A 22,435-nucleotide genomic window follows, 5' to 3' on the forward strand; every position below is an offset into this window, starting at 1 on the left:
TGCTAGCTTTTGGTACTGCGGATACCACTGTTTTGAAGGCGATAGAACCTCACTGATGAAATATACCGGCCTCTGAACTCCATGGAGTTTTCCTTCTTCCTCTCTTTTGACTACGAGTGCTGTGCTGACCACCTGAGGCGTGGCTACAATGTATAACAACAGGGGTTCCTTCTCCTTAGGCGCCACCAAGATTGGTGGTGTCGAGATTGTGCGCTTGAGATCCTCGAAAGCTCTGTCTGCCTCGTCGTTCCATTGAAACTTCTCTCCCTGCTTGATCAACGCGTAGAACGGCAATGCCTTTTCTCCTAACCTGGCGACGAATCTGCTTAAAGCTGCAACTCGCCCAGTTAGTTGTTGTATTTCTTTCAACTTTGTCGGCTTCCTCATTGTTACGATAGCTTGAATTTTTTCTGGATTGGCTTTGATCCCTCTTGCTGATAATAGGAACCCGAGAAGTTCTCCCGCAGGAACGCCAAAGGAGCACTTTGTCAGGTTCAGCTTGAGGCAGAATTTGTCTAGGTTGTCGAAAGTTTCCTTTAGGTCCTCGATCAATGTTGATCCCTTATTTGTTGTTATGACGACATCGTCGATGTACACTTGTACGTTTTTCCCAATCTGTGTTGCAAGGAACTTCTGCATCATCCGCTGATATGTTGCTCCCGCGTTTTTCAAACCAAAGGGCATTGTTTTGTAGCAAAACACGCCATAAGGTGTTATGAACGCTGTCTTAACCTCATCGTCTTCTTTAATCTGATCTGGTTATAACCAGAATATGCGTCCAGGAAGGAAAGACGTTCGCATCCTGCCGTGGAGTCGATAATTTGATCGATCCTTGGGAGGGGAAAGTGATCCTTTGGATAATGTTTATTGAGACACGTGAAGTCGACGCACATGCGAAGGACTTTCGTGTTTTTCTTCGGGACCAGCACTGGGTTAGCCACCCACGTGGCCTCTGTATGTAGCTCTTTGATGAAACCAGCTTCTCTGAGTCGATCAATCTCCGACAGCATAGCTTTGCGGTTTGGTTCCGAGAAACGCCGCAAAGGTTGTTTAATTGGTCTCGCTATTGGGACCAAATTTAGGTGGTGCTCGGCAAGTTCCCTGGGTACTCCTGGCATGTCAGCTGGACACCATGCAAAGATTTCCAGTTCTCACGGAGGAACTCAACGAGCGTGCTTTCCTATGCGAGGTCCATATCTGTTGCAATGGACGTTGTTTTCTTTGGATCTGTCGGGTGAATCTGCACTTCCTTAGAATTCTTGGTGGTGCTAAAGGTTGGCTCCCTGAGTGGCCTTCCTGCATCTGGCAACACATCATAATCAGTTGTTAGCCTTGACGCCATATATTCTGCCTGCATCCCGAAAGTTTCTGACAGTCGATGGAAATCCTTGTCGCACTTATCAGCTAACGCAAAACTGCCTTTGACTGTAATTGGTCCCTTAGGTCCAGGTAACCTCCATAACAAGTACGTGTAGTGTGGTACCGCCATAAACCTGGCATACGCTGGTCGTCCCAACAAAGCGTGGTATTGCGACGGGAAATCCACAACTTCGAACTCCAGCCTTTCTATTCTGTAATTTTCTCGGGTTCCAAACTGAACGTCGAGATTGATCTTCCCCAGCGGATAGCTTGGCTTATCTGGCGTGATACCATGGAAACGTGTGTCCGTAGGTTTTAGGTTTGCCAGGGATATGTTCATCTTCCTTAGTGTATCTGCATACATAAGGTTTAGACTGCTGCCTCCATCTATGAATACTCGAGATACGTCGAATCCTGCGATCACTGCTGGTAAGATAAGTGCTGACTGTCCTGGTCGAGGAACTTGCTGCGGGTGATCCGCTATTGTGAAACCAATGTCCTGTCCCGACCAATTTAGGTACTCAATCGTTGGTGGAGGCATCTTCTCCCGCCATGAACACTTGTCGCGAGATTACTTTCTGAGCCCTGTTAGATGGCCTAGCTTTCTGAATCATCGAGACCGCACCATTGGAGTTGGGGTCGACATATGGAGGTGGGTGTGGTGCTGCCGCAATTCTGAGCTGGTGCCGATTTTCGTCCGTAATTGCGGGAGGAGGTGGTAAGTGGATCTCACTCCTAGGTCCCTGAGGATTTCTACTTGCTGCCTGAGCATTGGCTTGCCCTGCGAACCTCAACATTGCTTGAAAGTTTCGACAATCCTTCTGCAGATGTCCTGACTGCCTCTTCCCGTTATTGTCGAGATAGAAATGCATTTGACACGGCCCGTTCATCATATCCTCGGGAGATACATACGGTCTCTGGAACCTTGATCCACTATTTTGCCTGTTATTTCGGGAGTCATCTCTATTGTCGCCTCGCTGCTCGCTACTCCTTTGATATTCATCTCTATTGTTTCCTCCAGCGCTTCCTCGAAAGCCAGCCGATATTTGGCCAGGAGCATCATAACTCCAGAACTGTCGAGAAAATCATCGTCTATTTTGAAAATTTCGACTGCGGTCCTCCTCCGGTGACCTATGTCGTTTGTTGTGGATAGCATCTTCTCCATCTGCCCATCTGTTTGCTATCTCCATTAATGCGGACACTGTTTTTGGGTTGGTTCTCCCCAATTCTTCGACAAAATCTCCTCGTCGAATTCCTACCATGAACGCATCTATTGCCCTCTCGTCAGATATATTCTCCGCCGAGTTTTTAATTATGTTCCACCTTTGGATGTACTTTCTCATTGATTCATCATGCTTTTGCCTACACGACCTCAACTCTTCTAGTGAGGCAGTTTTTCGCAGGTGGATCGGAAATTCTTGACGAAGATGTCCTCAAAACTCTCCCAACTGTCGATGGAACCCGGAGGAAGCTTCTTTATCCAAGATCTTGCGGCTCCACTCAGGTGTACTTGGATGCTCTGCATGGCTGTTGCTCTGGTTCCGCCTATCAGCTTGACCGTCTCGAGATAATCGACTAGCCAATCCTCGGGATCTTGCAGGCCATCGAATTTTTTGAAATTATCGGGTAGCTTAAACCCTGAAGGAACTCGAGTTTTTCGGACCCTCCTTGTAAAGCATGGTAACCCGCACATATCCTCTTCTGCTATCTCTGGAGAATGCCGATGCTCCCTTCTATTTTGTCGTGCTCTATCTACCCTTGCTTGAATTTCTGCGTCTCTTGCTCCACTTGTCCTCTCGGGACCTGGTGCTACTGCAGTAGGTCGTGGACTATTTTGCCTTGCTGATCCTTCGGGAGGCGAATTTATGAACGCCGTTCCCATGGCTCCATCTCCTGCCATAGCCATATTGTACAGTGCTTCCCTTAGATCTCCGGGAGGTGGCTTGGATGCGAGGATGAAAGCTTGCGTCGCCATGTACCCAGCTTCTGGTGTCTTAGGGATAATGTTCCCCCTTGTGTCTATCGACATAAAGGACATGTCGAGGTTTTGAACTAGATTTTCCCTCTCTCCTTCGGGTATGTTGTTTAGTCGAGACCTTGCTCTATTGCGAGCTTCCCTGTGACTGCTTCCCGAAGTTCCTCATTGTCGACTCAGCTCCGCTCTTCCCCTGCTCGATGCTGAGGCTGCTTCTTGCCTTCTATCCAACTCGATCTTCTGTTTCTCGAGCTCTCGCCTGGTGCGTGCCAGCCTATATTGATATGCTTGTAGCTCCTCAGGTGTCACTGTTACGGTCATTGGCTATGTACCATTAATAGCTCTTGCAACTCGATCCCACACTGCCTGCGGAAATCGTACCATCTCTCGTGTTCCTGGTCCGATATATTTTGTTCCTAGACCTCTCGTGAGATCTGCAGGGTCGACATACGGATTTCCCGCATCGTCGAAGTTCTCTGACGTCTCCTCCTGAGATCGGCTTGTTTCCCCGATCGCATAGATCTGATGGTACTTTATTTTTTGTATTTTATCGAGATTGGTGACACCGTCATATAGACCGGCGAAGACCTCTCCAACAGTGGTGGATTTGTCGTTGAAGTCGAAACTGTCGACACTATTAGAATCGCTGCTTATATTGGAGTCCGCAGACGACTCGAAGGACATGTCGCTGAAGATCTTGGCGAGTTTTTCACTTGCCCTGGTGCTGATGAAGCGTGGCGATGAAGTTTCCTCGTCGCCTGACTCGATATACGATGTCGAGCTTGAAAAATCGGGATCGACCGCTGGTAATCCCGACGAGATCGGAATTTCGAGACGATACGCTCCTTCCTTCTCAACGCGGAAGTGGAACTTTCCGAACGTCATCTCCATGGGCTCCTCCAGATACGCATATGCATCCAAACGGGAGGGCGGGTGAGGAACAAAATCGACTAGACCAGTTTTGATCTGTTTACCTCTGTCCATCGCGTTGCTTGCAGTTGACGAAGTCGACGATCTTGAACGTGCCATCGAGATCAGCTCCTTGACACCTCTAATTCCCACAGACGGCGCTGATGGCGTGTAACACACACGTTCGTTGGGAACCCCAAGAGGAAGGTATGTTGCACACAGTAGTAAGTTTTCCCTCAGTAAGAAACCAAGGTTATCGAACCAGTAGGAGCCAAGAAGCACGTTGAAGGTTGATGGCGGCGAGATGTAGTGCGGTGCAACACCAGGGATTCCGGCGCCAACGTGGAACCTGCACAACACAACCAAAGTACTTTGCCCCAACGAAACAGTGAGGTTGTCAATCTCACCGGCTTGCTGTAACAAAGGATTAGATGTATAGTGTGGATGATGATTGTTTGCAGAAAACAGTAGAAACAGTATTGCAGTAGATTGTATTCGATGTAAAAGAATGGACCGGGGTCCACAGTTCACTAGAGGTGTCTCTCCCATAATAAATAGCATATTGGGTAACAAATTACAGTTGGGCAATTGACAAATAGAGAGGGCATGACAATGCACATACATGACATGATGAGTATTGTGAGATTCAATTGGGCATTACGACAAAGTACATAGACCGCTATCCAGCATGCATCTATGCCTAAAAAGTCCACTTTCAGGTTATCATCCGAACCCCTTCCGGTATTAAGTTGCAAGCAACAGACAATTGCATTAAGTATGGTGCGTAATGTAATCAATAACTATATCCTCGAACATAGCATCAATGTTTTATCCCTAGTAGCAACAGCACATCCACAACCTTAGAACTTTCTCACACTGTCCTGCATTTAATGGAGGCATGAACCCACTATCGAGCATAAATACTCCCTCTTGGAGTTACTAGCAATGACTTGGCCAGAGCCTCTACTAACAACGGAGAGCATGCAAGATCATAAACAACACATAGATTGATAATCAACATAACATAGTATTCTCTATTCATCGGATCCCAACAAACACACATGTAGCATTACAGATAGATGATCTTGATCATGATAGGCAGCTCACAAGATCAGACAATGATAGCACAATGGGGAGAAGACAACCATCTAGCTACTGCTATGGACCCATAGTCCAGGGGTGAACTACTCACACATCAATCCGGAGGCGACCATGGCGGTGTAGAGTCCTCCGGGAGATGATTCCCCTCTCCGGCAGGGTGCCGGAGGTGATCTCTAGAATCCCCCGAGATGGGATTGGCAGCGGCGGCGTCTCAGTATGTTTTCTCGTATCGTGGCTCTCGGTACTGGGGGTTTCGCGACGAAGGCTATTTGTAGGCGGAAGGGTAGGTCAGGGGGCGTCACGAGGGGCCCACACCATAGGTCGGCGCAGCCAGGGCCAGGGCCGCGCCGCCCTGGTGTGTGGCCACCTCGTGGCCCCACTTCCTTTCCCCCTCGGTCTTCTGGAAGCTTCGTCCAAAAATAGGACCCTGGCCGTTGATTTCGTCCAATTCCGAGAATATTTCCTTACTAGGATTTCTGAAACCAAAAACAGCAGAAAATAGCAACTGGCTCTTCGGCATCTCGTTAATAGGTTAGTGCCGGAAAATGCATAATAATGACATATAATGTGTATAAAACATGTGAGTATCATCATAAAAGTAGCATGGAACATAAGAAATTATAGATACGTTTGAGACGTATCAAGCATCCCCAAGCTTAGTTCCTACTCGTCCCGAGTAGGTAAACGATAATAAAGATAATTTCTTAAGTGATAATGCTACCAACATAATCTTGATCATACTATTGTAAGCACATGTAATGAATGCAGCGATCAAAACAATGGTAAATGACATGAGTAAACAACTGAATCATAAATCAAAGACTTTTCATGAATAGTACTTAAAGACAAGCATCAATAGGTCTTGCATAAGAGTTAACTCATAAAGCAATAATTCAAAGTAGAAAGCATTGAAGCAACACAAAGGAAGATTAAGTTTCAGCGGTTGCTTTCAACTTGTAACATGTATATCTCATGGATATTATCAATGTAGAGTAATATAACAAGTGCAATATGCAAGTATGTAGGAATCAATGCACAGTTCACACAAGTGTTTGCTTCTTAAGGTGGAGAGAAATAGGTGAACTGACTCAACATAAAAGTAAAAGAATGGTCCTTCAAAGAGGAAAGCATCTATTGCTATATTTGTGCTAGAGCTTTTATTTTGAAAACAAGAAACAATTTTGTCAACGGTAGTAATAAAGCATATGAGTTATGTAAATTATATCCTACAAGTTGCAAGTCTCATGCATAGTATACTAATAGTGCCCGCACCTTGTCCTAATTAGCTTGGATTTACATGGATTATCATAGCATAGCACATGTTTCAACCAAGTGTCACAATGGGGTACCTCTATGCCGCCTGTACAAAGGTCTAAGGAGAAAGCTCGCATTGGATTTCTCGCTTTTGGTTATTCTCAACTTAGACATCCATACCGGGACAACATAGATAACAGATAATGGACTCCTCTTTTAATGCATAAGCATTCAACAACAGATAATATTCTCATAAGAGATTGAGGTTTGTTGTCCAAACTGAAACTTTCACCATGGATCATGGCTTTAGTTAGTGGCCCAATGTTCTTCTCTAACAATATGCATACTCAAACCATTTGATCATGATAAATCACTCTTACTTCAGACAAGATGAACATGCATAGCAACTCACATGATATTCAACAAAGAAATAGTTGATGGCGTCCCCAGGAACATGGTTATCGCACAACAAGCAACTTAATAAGAGATAAAGTGCATAAGTACATATTCAATACTACAATAGTTTTTTAAGCTATTTGTCCCATGAGCTATATATTGCAAAGGTAGAGGATAGAAATTTTAAAGGTAGCACTCAAGCAATTTACTTTGGAATGGCGGAGAAATACCATGTGGTAGGTAGGTATGGTGGACACAAATGGCATAGTGGTTGGCTCAAGGATTTTGGATGCATGAGAAGTATTCCCTCTCGATACAAGGTTTAGGCTAGCAAGGTTATTTGAAACAAACACAAGGATGAAGCGGTACAGCAAAACTCACATAAAAGACATATTGTAAACATTATAAGACCCTATACCGTCTTCCTTGTTGTTCAAACTCAATACTAGAAATTATCTAGACCTTAGAGAAACCAAACATGCAAATCAGATTTTAGCATGCTCTATGTATTTCTTCATTAATGGGTGCAAAGTATATGATGCAAGAGCTTAAACATGAGCACAACAATTGCCAAGTATCACATTATTCAAGATGTTATACCAATTACCACATATATCATTTTCCAATTCCAACCATATAACAATTTAACGAAGAAGAAACTTTTGCCATGAATACTATGAGTAAAGCCTAAGGACATATTTGTCCATATGCAACAGCGGAGCGTGTCTCTCTCCCATACAATGAATGCTAGGATCCATTTTATTCAAACAAAACAAAAACGAAAACAAACAGACGCTCCAAGCAAAGTACATAAGATGTGACGGAATAAAAATATAGTTTCAGGGGAGGAACCTGATAATGTTGTCGATGAAGAAGGGGATGCCTTGGGCATCCCCAAGCTTAGACGCTTGAGTCTTCTTGATATATGCAGGGGTGAACCACCGGGGCATCCCCAAGCTTAGAGCTTTCACTCTCCTTGATCATGTTGTATCATCCTCCTCTCTTGATCCTTGAAAACTTCCTCCACACCAAACTCAAAGCAACTCATTAGAGGGTTAGTGCACAATTAAAATTCACATATTCAGAGGTGACACAATCATTCTTTATACTTCTGGACATTGCACAAAGCTACTGAAAGTCAATGGAATCGAAAAATCCATCAAGCATGATAAAACAGGCAATGCAAAATAAAAGGCAGAATCTGTCAAAACAGAACAGTTCGTAAAGACGAATTTTTAACATGCACCAGACTTGCTCAGATGAAAAAACTTAAAACTAATGAAAGTTGCGTACATATCTGAGGATCACTCACGTAAATTGGCATAATTTTATGTATTACCTACAGAGAATTAGACCCAAATTCGTGACAGCAAAGAAAACTGTTTCTGCGCAGTAATCCAAATCTAGTATCATACTTCTATTAGAGACTTTACTTGGCACAACAATGCAATAAAACTAAGATAAGGAGAGGTTGCTACAGTAGTAAAAAACTTCCAAGACTCAAATATAAAACAAAATTACTGTAGTAAAAACATGGGTTGTCTCCCATAAGCGCTTTTCTTTAACGCCTTTCAGCTAGGCGCAGAAAGTGTATATCAAGTATTATCAAGAGATGAAGCATCAATATCATAATTTGTTCTAATAATAGAATCAAAAGGTAACTTCATTCTCTTTCTAGGGAAGTGTTCCATACCTTTCTTGAGAGGAAATTGATATTTAATATTACCTTCCTTCATATCAATGGTAGCACCAACAGTTCGAAGAAAAGGTCTTCCCAATATAATGGGACAAGATGCATTGCATTCAATATCCAAGACAACAAAATCAACGGGGACAAGGTTATTGTTAACGGTAATGTGAACATTATCAACTCTCCCCAAAGGTTTCTTTATAGCATTATCAACAAGATTAATATCCAAATAACAATTTTTCAATGGTGGCAAGTCAAGCATATCATAAATTTTCTTAGGCATAACAGAAATACTTGCACCAAGATCACATAAAGCATTACAACCAAAGTCATTGACCTTCATCTTAATGATGGGCTCCCAACCATCATCTAGCTTCCTAGGAATAGAAGTTTCGCGTTCTAATTTCTCTTCTCTAGTTTTTATGAGAGCATTTGTAATATGTTTTGTGAAAGCCAAATTTATAGCACTAGCATTAGGACTTTTAGCAAGTTTAAGAACTTTATAACTTCAGAGATATGACAATCATCAAAATCCAAACCATTATGATCTAAAGCAATGGGATCATTATCCCCAATGTTGGAAAAAATTTCAGCAGTTTTATCACAGGCAGTTTCAGCAGTTTTAGCAGTTTCAGGCAGTTTTGCTCGCTTTGCATTAGGAGTAGAAACATTGCCAACACCCATTATTTTACCATTGATAGTAGGAGGTGCAGCAACATGTGGAGCATTAGCATTACTAGTGGTGGTAATAGTCCAAACTTTAGCTACATTATTCTCTTTAGCTAGTTTTTCATTTTCTTCTCTTTCCCACCTAGCATGCAGTTCAGCCATTAATCTTATATTCTCATTAATTCTAACTTGGATGGCATTTGCTGTAGTAACAATTTTATTTTCATTATCCCTATTAGGCATAACTTTCAATTTCAAAAGATCAACATCAGCAGCAAGACTATCAACTTTAGAAGCAAGTATATCAATTTTCCCAAGCTTTTCTTCAACAGATTTGTTAAAAGCAGTTTGTGTACTAATAAATTCTTTAAGCATGGCTTCAAGACCAGAGGGTGTATTCCTATTATTGTTATAAGAATTCCCATAAGAATTACTATAGCCGTTGCCATTATTATAAGGATATGGCCTATAGTTGTTACTAGAATTGTTCCGGTAAGCATTGTTGTTGAAATTATTATTTTTAATGTAGTTTACATCAACATGTTCTTCTTGTGCAACCAATGAAGCTAATGGAACATTATTAGGATCAATATTTGTCCTATCATTCACAAGCATAGACATAATAGCATCAATCTTATCATTCAAGGAAGAGGTTTCTTCGACAGAATTTACCTTCTTACCTTGTGGAGCTCTTTCCGTGTGCCATTCAGAGTAATTAATCATCATATTATCAAGAAGCTTTGTTGCTTCACCAAGAGTGATGGACATAAAGGTACCTCCAGCAGCTGAATCCAATAGGTTCCGCGAAGAAAAATTCAGTCCTGCATACAAGGTTTGGATGATCATCCAAGTAGTCAGTCCATGGGTTGGGCAATTTTTAACCAAAGATTACATTCTTTCCCATGCTTGTGCAACATGCTCAGTATCCAATTGTTTAAAATTCATTATGCTACTCCTCAAAGATATAATTTTAGCAGGGGGATAATATCTACCAATAAAAGCATCCTTGCATTTAGTCCATGAATCAATACTATTCTTAGGCAGAGATAGCAACCAATCTTTAGCTCTTCCTCTTAATGAGAAAGGGAACAATTTTAATTTTATTATGTCACCATCTACAGCTTTATACTTTTGCATTTCACAAAGTTCAACAAAATTATTGAGATGGGCAGCAGCATCATCAGAACTAACACCAGAAAATTGCTCTCGCATAACAAGATTCAGTAAAGCAGGTTTTATTTCAAAGAATTCCGCTGTAGTAGCGGGTGGAGCAATAGGTGTGCATAAGAAATCATTATTATTTGTAGTTGTGAAGTCACACAACTTAGTATTCTCAGCAGTATTCATTTTAGCAACAGTAAATAAAGTAAACTAGATAAAGTAAACGCAAGTAACTAATTTTTTTGTGTTTTTGATATAGAGTGCAAGACAGTAAATAAAGTAAAACTAGCAACTAATTTTTTTGTATTTTGATATAATGCAGCAAACAAAGTAGTAAATAAAATAAAGCAAGACAAAAACAAAGTAAAGAGATTGGATTGTGAAGACTCCCCTTGCAGCGTGTCTTGATCTCCCCGGCAACGGCGCCAGAAAAAGAGCTTGATGGCGTGTAACACACACGTTCGTTGGGAACCCCAAGAGGAAGGTATGTTGCACACAGTAGCAAGTTTTCCCTCAGTAAGAAACCAAGGTTATCGAACCAGTAGGAGCCAAGAAGCACGTTGAAGGTTGATGGCGGCGAGATGTAGTGCGGCGCAACACCAGGGATTCCGGCGCCAACGTGGAACCTGCACAACACAACCAAAGTACTTTGCCCCAACGAAACAGTGAGGTTGTCAATCTCACCGGCTTGCTGTAACAAAGGATTAGATGTATAGTGTGGATGATGATTGTTTGCAGAAAACAGTAGAAACAGTATTGCAGTAGATTGTATTCGATGTAAAAGAATGGACCGGGGTCCACAGTTCACTAGAGGTGTCTCTCCCATAAGAAATAGCATATTGGGTAAACAAATTACAGTTGGGCAATTGACAAATAGAGAGGGCATGACAATGCACATACATGACATGATGAGTATTGTGAGATTCAATTGGGCATTATGACAAAGTACATAGACCGCTATCCAGCATGCATCTATGCCTAAAAAGTCCACTTTCAGGTTATCATCCGAACCCCTTCCGGTATTAAGTTGCAAGCAACAGACAATTGCATTAAGTATGGTGCGTAATGTAATCAATAACTATATCCTCGAACATAGCATCAATGTTTTATCCCTAGTAGCAACATCACATCCACAACCTTAGAACTTTCTGTCACTGTCCCAGATTTAATGGAGGCATGAACCCACTATCGAGCATAAATACTCCCTCTTGGAGTTACTAGCAATGACTTGGCCAGAGCCTCTACTAACAACGGAGAGCATGCAAGATCATAAACAACACATAGATTGATAATCAACATAACATAGTATTCTCTATTCATCGGATCCCAACAAACACACATGTAGCATTACAGATAGATGATCTTGATCATGATAGGCAGCTCACAAGATCAGACAATGATAGCACAATGGGGAGAAGACAACCATCTAGCTACTGCTATGGACCCATAGTCCAGGGGTGAACTACTCACACATCAATCCGGAGGCGACCATGGCGGTGTAGAGTCCTCCGGGAGATGATTCCCCTCTCCGGCAGGGTGCCGGAGGTGATCTCCAGAATCCCCCGAGATGGGATTGGCGGCGGTGGCGTCTCACTATGTTTTCTCGTATCGTGGCTCTCGGTACTGGGGGTTTCGCGACGAAGGCTATTTGTAGGCGGAAGGGTAGGTCAGGGGGCGTCACGAGGGGCCCACACCATAGGTCGGCGCGGCCAGGGCCTGGGCCGCGCCGCCCTGGTGTGTGGCCACCTCGTGGCCCCACTTCCTTTCCCCCTCGGTCTTCTGGAAGCTTCGTCCAAAAATAGGACCCTGGGCGTTGATTTCGTCCAATTCTGAGAATATTTCCTTACTAGGATTTCTGAAACCAAAAACAGCAGAAAACAGCAACTGGCTCTTCGGCATCTCGTTAATAGGTTAGTGCCGGAAAATGCATAATAATGACATATAATGTGTATAAAACATGTGAGTATCATCATAAAAGTAGCATGGAACATAAGAAATTATAGATACGTTTGAGACGTATCAGGCGCCATATGACAAGGGATTAACTTATCAATGCCTACAGATTGTAGACTAGGGTTTAGTTGGAAGTAGAGGGCAAGTAGATCTCGAAGGTTTCAGCCGAAAAGTACTCGACGATTATGAAAACTAGGGTTTCGTGAGACAATGAATCGATGCTTTCTTTGTCCCTCGACTCCCCCTTATATAGGAGGCGAAGCCGAGGGATTCACAATACACAACTTACAGAGTCCGGGAGGGTTTCTAACCCATCTCGTAAGATTACAATTCTATATTTCCTAATACAACTCTAGCTTTCCTTAACACTATCTTGGGCTTCCGAACTTCATATTCTTCGAGTCGTGGGCCTTCAGTAAACCCCGGGTACCATCTTTGGCAGGCCCATTGGGGGTTCCTATGTCACCGGGGCACGAGGGAAATTCTGCTTAGAGGTCGTTGCCGTGGTGGTCTCTACCAAATTCATGCTGCTATCATCAAGCAAGCACTCAGCAGTATTCGCGTCTCCCATGATCAGTGGCATGCTCGCTTAGGCCACCTTACATCCCCTGTTGTCAAGCATGTTCTCCATAAGCATGAGTTACCATTAGAGTCAAGTTCAAATAAAGCCATTTGTGATGCTTGTCAGCAAGGCAAAAGTCACCAATTGCCATTTCCTTTATCAAATCGTGTAACCACAACACCTTTAGAGCTCATTTTTTTGGATGTATGGGGTCCTGCCCGAACCTCTATTAGTGGTCATAAAATTTATGTGAGTTTCATTGATGCTTACAGTCGCTTTACTTGGCTCTATCTACTCAAACATAAATCTGATGTCTACAATGTGTTTATCAGTTTCAAAAGCCTGTTGAGCGTCTTCTTGATCGGAAAATTGTGCATGTACAAACAGATTGGGGCGGCGAGTATGAGAAACTCCACCCTTTCTTTCAGAGACTTGGCATATCACATTGAGTCTCTTGCCCCTACACACACCAACAAAACGGTACTGCTGAGCGCAAACATCAACACATTGTCGAAATCGGGCTTACTTTACTTGCTCATGCATCCTTGCCTCTACACTTTTGGAGTGATGCCTTCTCGACTGCATGTTTTCGCATCAATAGACTCCCTAGTCGCACCACTAATATGCGGCCACCTATAGAACATTTGTTGCATGTAACTCTAGACTACACCTTCTTTAAGGTCTTTGGTCGCGCATGTTGGCCCCATCTTCGTCCCTACAGCAATCATAAGCTCGAATTTTGATCTAAAAAAATGTGTGTTCTTGGGTTATAGTTCGTTACACAAGGGGTACAAGTGTCTCCATGTTCCCTCTAATAGGGTGTACATCTCGCGTGACGTTGTCTTTGATGAGTCTTCTTTTCCATTTGCCAACATGCCCACCACATCATCTCACATACCCACATAATCATCTTTACTTTCTGCTGACCAATTTGTGGATATTGCATATGCTCCTCCTTTGTTGGCTAATCATGGTAAATGTCATGGGCGTGCTGCTCGGTTGGAGATTTTAACTCCCGAACAGGACAATGGCAGCGATCACGACGATCACGTCGATCACGGGAGCCCTCACGTAGCGCGCATGGGCCATGCAGCGGCTCCCGGCTCCGCCCCGGGCTCTGCGTCGCCCGGCTCCGCATCGGCCCGGCCCGAGCCAGGCTTTCCGAGCCACGACCCCGCGCCAGGCTCCTCCGAGTCGGCCCACCCAGGCTCATCCACGCCTCCTGCTGCTGGGCCGCCTGCGGTCGAGGCAACTCCTCCCGCCGGCCTAGTCACACGGCTTCGCCGTGGTATCTCTCAGCCGAAGCAGCGGATGGATGGAACAATTTCCTGGATCGTTGTCTGCTTGGCATCTGCTGCTACTGCTGTCCCACGTGATCACCATGCAGCATTTCATGTTCCTCATTGGAGAGCAGCCATGGAGGAAGAGTATTCTGCCGTGTTGCGCAACGATACATGGCAGTTGGTCCCCCTGTCCCTGGTGTAAATCTGATCGACTCTCGCTGGTATTCAAAGTCAAGATGCATTCTGATGGTACAGTGGAGCGCTACAATGCGTGTCTCGTCGCCAAGGGCTTTAAGCAGCCGCACGGTCTTGACTTTGATGAGACATTCATCCCTGTGGTCAAGCCAGCCACCATTCGTCTGCTACTGTCCTTGGCTCTTGCTCGTGGTTGGCATCTTTGACAGCTCGACATCCAGAATGCATTTCTTAATGGGGTTCTTGATGAAGAGGTCATATGAAGCAACCACCTGGTTTCACGGATTCTGCTCATCCTTCGCATTACTGTTGACTGGTCAAGTCTCTCTATGGCCTCAAAGAGGCGCCTCGTGCTTGGCATGCACGTCTTAGCTCTGTTCTTGGGACACTTGGCTTCTCTCCTTCGACGGATGATACTTTCTTGGTCATTCTTCATCGACCATATATTACAGTCTACCTGCTGGTCTATGTAGATGATATCATAGTCATCAGTTCGTCTGCGGCTGCTATCCCAAATTTGATTGGTGAGCTACGGTCTGAGTTCTCTGTTCAAGACCTTGGCCTTCTACACTACTTTCTGGGCATTGAGGTTGATTCTCGCACTTCTGGGACTCTCCTTCTTCGGCAGCGCAAGTATGCTCTTGATCTTCTTGCTCGTGCCGGTATGCTCAAGTGTAGTCCAGCTCATACTCTCATGGCAGCTTCTGAGTGTCTCTCCAGTACTGATGGTGATGTCCTTTCTCCGGATGAGGCTACCAGATATCACAATTTAGTTGGTGGTGTTCAGTACCTCACCCTTACACGTCCTGATCTCTCCTTTGTTGTCAATAAGGTGTGCTAGTTCCTGCATGAGCCTCGCAGTCCTCATTGGTCCGCGGTGAAACAGATCCTCCGTTATGTGCATCACACTATTGATGGTGGTCTTCGGCTCCAGGCTTCTCCCTCCACATTACTTTCTGCCTTCTCTGATGCTGACTGGGCTGGCAGTGTGGAAGATCGGCGATCAACCGGGGGACATGCTATATTCTATGGGGGTAATCTGAACGCTTGGAGTGCTCGCAAGCAAGCCACAGTTTCTCGCTCGAGTACGGAGTCTGAGTACAAAGCTCTTGCTAATGCGACAACTGAGATCATCTGGATCTAGTCCCTGTTACGGGAACTCCGTGTGTCACAAGATCAATCTCCGATTTTGTGGTGTGATAACATTGGCGCAACATATCTCCCGTCGAATCCAGTTTTTCATGCAAGGACCAAGTACATCAAAGTGGACTTTCATTTTGTTCGAGAACGTGTGTCTCGGAAGCAACTTCAGATTCGCTTCATCTCCTCGACGGATTAGTTGGCGGACATCTTCACCAAGCCTTTGCCTTTGCCTTTATATCAGCATTGTAAGCACAATCTCAGCCTCATTGAGCCGGTTGAGATTGAGGGAGGGTGATAGACTTTGGATAGTTTAGATACGTTCATATGTCTAGCCTTGTTTAGATTGATTCTATGACCGGTTTAGGTGCCTTGCTAATCAAGGTAATATCCTACCTAACCTTCCTTGTACATTGTAAATCTTTGGCATATATACATATGGATATGAAGCCACCCGTATGAGGTGTGCAATCCTTCCCAGTCTCTTCCCTAGCCTCAAATTCTTTCACGGAGATCCTGGCCAAGAAAGATGAGGAAATCGACATCGCTCACCTCCGCACACTTGTGGCTTCAGCAATGAAGCAACATAGTAAGGCAGACACTTCACGCGGGTTGGAATCCAAGCCGGAATTATGTGTATCCACCGTGCAGAAGGACGCTTCCGGAAGGCAGCATCGTGATGATGAATCGCGCACTGGATCCACGGAGCGCAGAAGGAGAACCAAAGAACATCCTAATCCGATCCCCGTACCCTCCAAGACACCTCTGACGGACCCAAATATGGGAAAGGATCCAATGTACACTAGTAGGGACAAGTACCGGAACTCATCACCTCCACCGCGGAACCCGCGTCCTCCCCCGTCACCTCGCCGTCGTAGTCCAGTCGGAAACACCAGAACCCATGGGCCTGGTGGAATCAATATCCGCGACAACGTGCCTCCTTGGAGGAATCGGAACACGGAGCGCACGCCGGAACCTCGTCGGAGCCGGAACGAAGAACGTGAGCCTGAGCTCCGCAGAAGCCGGAACGAGGGAGGCGACCGCCATCATGGAGAAGGTAGCCACCGAAGCAGGAGTCAGCATCAAGAAGGGCGCGGAGAATCTGAAGGCGGAAGCAAACGGTCCCACCGGCCCCCTCGCAGATCTCCCTCCCCACCACCTAGTGGAGGAGGTGGAGGCGGAGGCCGGAGATCTCGCTCCCGTTCGAAATCCCCCTGCAACAGCCCGCATGACACAAGGGAACGTCTCAACGAATACAGATCCGAATACATTGGCCCAAAATGCTTTGGCAGGATGATCCGAGAGGAACCAACGACAAAAGTTTTGAACCTTAAGCTACCCAAAAATCTGAAGCACTATGATGGCAGCGAAAAGGCCCGAGGGAACCAAAAAATAGCCTGCCGCATGCTTCAGTTGTACCTTATTGGTCCAGCTCATACCTAGCTGAGTGACCTCCCGGAAAACTCCATCTTTTGCTGCTTCGACCTGAAGATTGCCTTCGAGAAACACTTCAGGGGCACCTACAAGAGACCTGCCACAACAATCGACATGCAAGCATGTATCCAGAAAAAAGGAGAAACTTCACGGAATAGGGGTAGATTTGTCGACGAAGTTGAAGCTGTCGACGCTTTCCGAGTCGCTGTCCAGATCGGAGTCCGTGAACGACCCAAAAGATATCCCGCCGAACAGGTTGGCGAGGCTTTCGCCGGCGGCGGGAATGACGTAGTTTGCCGATGAAATTTTGTTGTCGCTTGACTTGGTTGTTGAGGATGATCCCGAGAGATCAGAAACAACCGCTAACGGTCCCGAACGAATCGGTGCCGCTAAGCGATGTGATCCTTCTCTCCCAACGCGGAAGTGGAAACTTCCGAACGTCATCTCCAATGGCTCCTCCAGATAGGCATATGCATCCATACGGGCGGGAGAGTGAGGAACAAAATCAACGAGACTAGTTTTGATATGTTTACCTCCGTCCACCGCATTGCTTGCCACCAAAGATGTCGACGATGTTGAACGTGCCATCGAGATCGGCTCCTTGTCGCCTCTTATCCCCACGGTCAACACCAATTGACAAGGTATCGACTTGTCAATGCCTACAAGCTGTAGACTAGGGTTTCGTGGAAAGTAGAGGGCAAGTAGATCTCGAAGGTTTCAGCCGGAAAGGTACTCGACTGCTAAAAGCTAGGGTTGTGTTGACGATGAATCGATCCTTTCTTTCTCCCTCGACTCCCCCTTACATAGGAGGCGGAGCCGAGGGTTTCGTAATGCACAAGTTACAAAAAGCGGGAGACTCTTTGAGTTCGTCCCATATAGTTACAAGTCTTTATTCCTAATATATCTCTATCTTCCATATCAACACCTTATTGGGCTTCTGGGCTTTGTATTCTTCGGGTCATGGGCCTTCCATAAATCTCGGGTACCTTCTTCGGCAGGCCCATTGGGGATGCCTATGTTAGTAGCCCCCGAGATTTTGCTTGAATCGTAGAATCGAGTAAAATCTCCATCATTACAATTAACACATAATTTCTTCGAGCTACTAAATAATTTTCATAGAACAGTCATATATTGTGTAGGGATAATGGTAAATGGGTCTGGTTCATCTGACGGATCAGGTACGAGTTAACTACTCTTGTGGCAATCCCGCAAAAACCTACTTCAAGGTCAAGTCCCTGGACTTGACCCCGGTATACTGGTGTAATTCGACATGTGCCGCTTAAGGTCGTATTGTATGCCGAACTCCAGTCATATTTTATCGGGTACCTAACGCGTCCGTTAGGATTTTTCTTCGCATCTGTTGATATGGAAAAAAGTAGCAAAGCGCATTCATGGGCGATACCACGCTACGCAGGCCCATTGGGGATGCCTATGTCATGCAGTTCACCATGAAATTATCCTTGGTCTCTTTTTTGACTCGATAGAAGAATTTCCAAAGGCGGATATCTGGACGGATGCCGAGGTGACCCTCGCAAAGAGTCACGAAATTGGAGAGAAGGAGAAAGGAATTGGGGCATATGTTGTGAGGCTGGAGGCTGTAAGTGCTAAGCACTAATAAAAAGAACTCGGAGGGGGGAAGAGAAAGGCCGCGCTCCACCCAGGCTTTGGTGAAGATGTGTTCGTTGGAGTCTAAGGTCGGAGTGCTTGAATCCTTTTGGAAACTCCATGAGCCCGGAGCAATGAACCATTCTTTGTCGAAGGCTTTGAGCTCCGAATCAGTGACTTCACTCGGCCACCACTGACCCTTCTCACCTTCGCAGATCCGGGCCTTCGAACCCTTTTTCTGCTCAGCTTCCTGAACCTTAGCAGCCATCCTAGCTTGCCCTTCTATCTCTGCATGGATCTCCTCTACTGTTGGGATCCGACAGAGAAAATTGCTGGAAGAGGCGGAGAAAGGTTAAGCTAATCTAATATCGGAAATGTTGGGCAGAAGGAATGTTATAGGCTCAATGAACTTTGGTTCTGTGGAGTTTGGTTGTGGGATATTCGGAGAACTATCGGTGAACCTAGGTGAGCTACTGGACATATTTCCGGCTGCATGCATATGGTGAAACGTTTAAGTAGCCGGAACTAAGCTAAGTTGTCTTCTACAAGTCCGGTGGACTTACCGGCAATGGCGTCGCGGTTCCCCGTGACACCGGCGAAGGTGAAGGCTGCGGAAGTGACGCACAGGACTCCGGTGAGACCACGAAACAGCGGCGGAGATGATTTCCCGATCAACCGTGAGCAACTCAGATCGAGGGAGGCCTTGGAGCGGCGGCGCTTGAAGTTTTTCGGGGAGTAGTTCACCGGAACTGAGATTTACCGGGCGGCGCTGGCGGGAGGAGGAAGACGAAGTGGTGCAGGCGGTGAAAGAATGGAAGTGCCCATGCGCGCGGGGGTACTTATAAACTTCACGCTGAGATTCGTGAGCCGGATCCAACGGTGGAAACGGAACGGTCACACCGTTGGATAGTTGCCACGTGTCTTAGGTCAAAAGCGGTGAAATGAACGCAGTGGTGACCTAACTGAGCGCCTCTGAAATTTCCGGCCGAAGATTCGCGGATCCGAAAATTTAGCGCGGGAAAAGCGGAAGTTGTGCGTGACGTGGGCGAGAAATCTGCTAAGTTACCATTACAGAAGAACAAATGATTTTCGTTTGAATGGAGTCGAAAACGATGAAGTTTTGGAAGCTCTTCGAGATTCTCTTCGGATCTGGACAAAGTTAGGCGGAGGAATGATGAATCTTGAAGAACTTCGGGGGCTACTGTTCTAGGTATACTTTATGGGTATATCAACGACGTGGTGTAGATCCGGCAAGCCCGGGTGTCCCACAGATGGTGATGGAGGCATATGGCCCGTCGGGCGGCCCAGTTGCTGTTGATAGGAGATGGATGAAGTCCAGCCCAGGAACAGGAGTCGGATCTCAACCGACCTTGCAGGAAGTCGGATCCGTGATGGCCCATGAAGTATCTGGATCCAATACACCACATAAGGAAAGGTGGATCCTTGACGTGCACGGCAATGTAATATTCCGTAGTTAGGCATCTTGTATTCCGGCTAGGATTCTTCGTGTAAACCCTAGATCCGGACGCCTTTATAAGCCGGATCCCGGGAGCCCTGAGGGGCACAACCACAACTCATTGTAACAACGCGAAAGCGCCCAGATAATTCCAAACAAGTAGCAGTAGGCCCTGTCATCGTGCAGGTGTTCCGAAGCTGGGTAACTCGCGTACCACCGTTTCTTGTGACGGTAAAGCACACGTCCGTTGGGAACCCCAAGAGGAAGGTGTGATGCGTACAACAGCAAGTTTTCCCTCAGAAAGAAACCAAGGTTATCGAACCAGTAGGAGATGAAGGCCACGTGAAGGTTGTTGGTGGAGGAGTGTAGTGCGACGCAACACCAGGGATACCGGCGCCAACGTGGAACCTGCACAACACAATCAAAATACTTTGCCCCAACTTAACAGTGAGGTTGTCAATCTCACCGGCTTGCTGTAAACAAAGGATTAAACGTATGGTGTGGAGAATGATGTTTGTTTGGAAAGAACAACATAGAACAATGATTGCAGTAGATTGTATTTCAGATGTAAAAGAATGGACCGGGGTCCACAGTTCACTAGTGGTGTCTCTCCAATAAGATAACTAGCATGTTGGGTGAACAAATTACAGTTGGGAAATTGACAAATAGAGAGGGCATAGCAATGCACATACATACCATGATGACTACTATGAGTTTTACTTAGAGCATTACGACAAAGAACATAGACCGCTATCCAGCATACATCTAGGCCTAAAAAGTCCACCTTCGGGTTAGCATCCGCACCCCTTCCAATATTAAGTTGCAAACAACAGACAATTGCATTAAGTACTGTGCGTAATGTAAACAATACAAATATCCTTAGACAAAGCATCGATGTTTTATCCCTAGTGGCAACAGCACATCCATAACCTTAGAACTTTCTGTCACTGTCCCAGATTCAATGGAGGCATGAACCCACTATCGAGTATAAATACCCCCTCTTGGAGTTACAAGTATCAACTTGGCCAGAGCCTCTACTAGCAACGGAGAGCATGCAAGATCATAAACAACACATATATGATAGATCAATAATCAACTTGACATAGTATTCCATATTCATCGGATCCCAACAAACACAACATGTAGCATTACAATAAGATGATCTTGATCATGATAGGAAGCTCACAAGATCTAAACATGATAGCACAAGAGGAGAAGACAACCATCTAGCTACTGCTATGGACCCATAGTCCAAGGATGAACTACTCATGCATCAATCCGGAGGCGGGCATGGTGGTGTAGAGCCCTCCGGTGATGATTCCCCTCTCCGGCAGGGTGCCGGAGGCGATCTTCAGAATCCCCCGAGATGGGATTGGCGGCGACGGCGTCCCAGTAACTTTTCTCGTATCGTGGCTCTCGGTACTAGGGTTTTCGCGACGGAGAGATTAAATAGGCGAAGGGGCAGAGTCGGGGGAGGCACGAGGGGCCCACCCCCATAGGGCGGCACGCCCCTCCTCTTGGCTGCGCCGCCAGGTGGGGTGGCCACCTCGTGGCCCCTCTCCGTCTCTCCTTCGGTGTTCTGGAACACTCCGTGGAAAATAAGACCGTGGGCTTTTGTTTCGTCCAATTCCAAGAATATTTCCTGTGTAGGATTTCTGAAACCAAAAACAGCAGAAAACAGGAACTGGCGCTTCGGCATCTTGTTAATAGGTTAGTGCCGGAAAATGCATCAAAATGATATAAAGTGTATATAAAACATGTGAGTATTGTCATAAAACTAGCATGGAACATAAGAAATTATAGATACGTTTGAGACGTATCAAGCATCCCCAAGCTTAGTTCCTACTCGCCCTCGAGTAGGTAAATGATAACAATGATAATTTATGAAGTGACATGCTACTATCATAATCTTGATCAATACTATTGTAAAGCATATGAGATGAATGAAGTGATTCAAAGCAATGGTAAAGATAATGACTAAAAAACTGAATCATATAGCAAAGACTTTTCATGAATAGTACTTTCAAGACAAGCATCAATAAGTCTTGCATAAGAGTTAACTCATAAAGCAATAAATTCTTAATAGAAGGTTTTGAAGCAACACAAAGGAAGATAAAAGTTTCAGCAGTTGCTTCAACTTTCAACATGTATATCTCATGGATAATTGTCAACACAAAGTAATATGATGAGTGCAAATAAGCAAGTATGTAAGAATCAATGCACACAGTTGACACAAGTGTTTGCTTCTAAGATAGAAAGAAGTAGGTAAACTGACTCAACATAAAGTAAAAGA

General features: G+C 45.2%; 1 protein-coding gene across 1 annotated transcript; it reads left to right on the forward strand.

The window, feature by feature from the left end:
- Positions 1-14,548: 14,548 nt before the first annotated feature.
- Positions 14,549-15,651, forward strand: LOC139834703 (uncharacterized mitochondrial protein AtMg00810-like). Its single transcript, XM_071824847.1, has 3 exons — positions 14,549-14,699; positions 14,960-15,339; positions 15,442-15,651. Exons 1-3 carry the CDS (start codon positions 14,549-14,551, stop codon positions 15,649-15,651), a joined length of 741 nt encoding a protein of 246 aa, XP_071680948.1.
- The last annotated feature ends 6,784 nt before the right edge of the window (positions 15,652-22,435 follow it).

This window comes from Lolium perenne, chromosome 1, assembly GCF_019359855.2.
Source record: "Lolium perenne isolate Kyuss_39 chromosome 1, Kyuss_2.0, whole genome shotgun sequence".
NCBI classification, from domain to species: domain Eukaryota; kingdom Viridiplantae; phylum Streptophyta; class Magnoliopsida; order Poales; family Poaceae; genus Lolium; species Lolium perenne.